We start from the raw sequence: 536 nt of genomic DNA, 5'->3' as shown, positions 1-536 counted from the left end.
AGCGTACATTAGAAAACCTGTGATTACCATGAGTGTTACAACTCTCGCGGTAACGCCCTTAACCGTTTCACGCCCGTCATTGTTTCACCCCACGCCTCACGCTCGCTCGCACCTCGTCTCAGGACCAGAAAGTTTGTGTTAGGCTTTTGAGACATATATTTTTAGATATATTCACTGTGAGTAACACGTACCCGCATCTCACCCATTTTCTCAGCCTCCGCCGCCCACACGCCCACGACCTTCGCCGGACCGTCGTACCCAGAGCACGGTAAGTGTCGTACGTTTATTTACATAAAAGGAGGAGATGGATAGACACTGATTCCATCAAGAGCCTCGGCGTCCGACGCACGTCACGCGGGCTCGGGAGCGCAGCAGTTTTCTATTGGGGTCATTGGTGACTGTGACAAGAGTGAAGATCGCGCGGCGGTCGTAGTGTGACAGTCGGTGATAGAGAGGGGAAGGGAAGATGGAAAGGGGATAAAAGGATAATAAAGGATAAAAAAACTGATGATAAAGATGTGCCCAAGAGGGCCGGG

At 51.1% G+C, this 536-nt stretch overlaps 1 protein-coding gene across 1 annotated transcript in view; it reads left to right on the top strand.

The window, feature by feature from the left end:
• Window positions 1-536, top strand: part of LOC119588564 (protein limb expression 1 homolog) — a gene marked incomplete at its 3' end in the record, with an annotated part of 45120 nt that overhangs the window by 16080 nt on the left and 28504 nt on the right. Inside the window, 1 exon segment of the mRNA XM_037937204.1 lies at window positions 215-268. Within this exon segment, the coding sequence (XP_037793132.1) occupies window positions 215-268 (54 nt within the window).

This window comes from Penaeus monodon, chromosome 24, assembly GCF_015228065.2.
Source record: "Penaeus monodon isolate SGIC_2016 chromosome 24, NSTDA_Pmon_1, whole genome shotgun sequence".
NCBI classification, from domain to species: domain Eukaryota; kingdom Metazoa; phylum Arthropoda; class Malacostraca; order Decapoda; family Penaeidae; genus Penaeus; species Penaeus monodon.
Note: the sequence above shows the minus strand (reverse complement) of the source record. Positions and strands in the feature narration are given on the sequence as shown.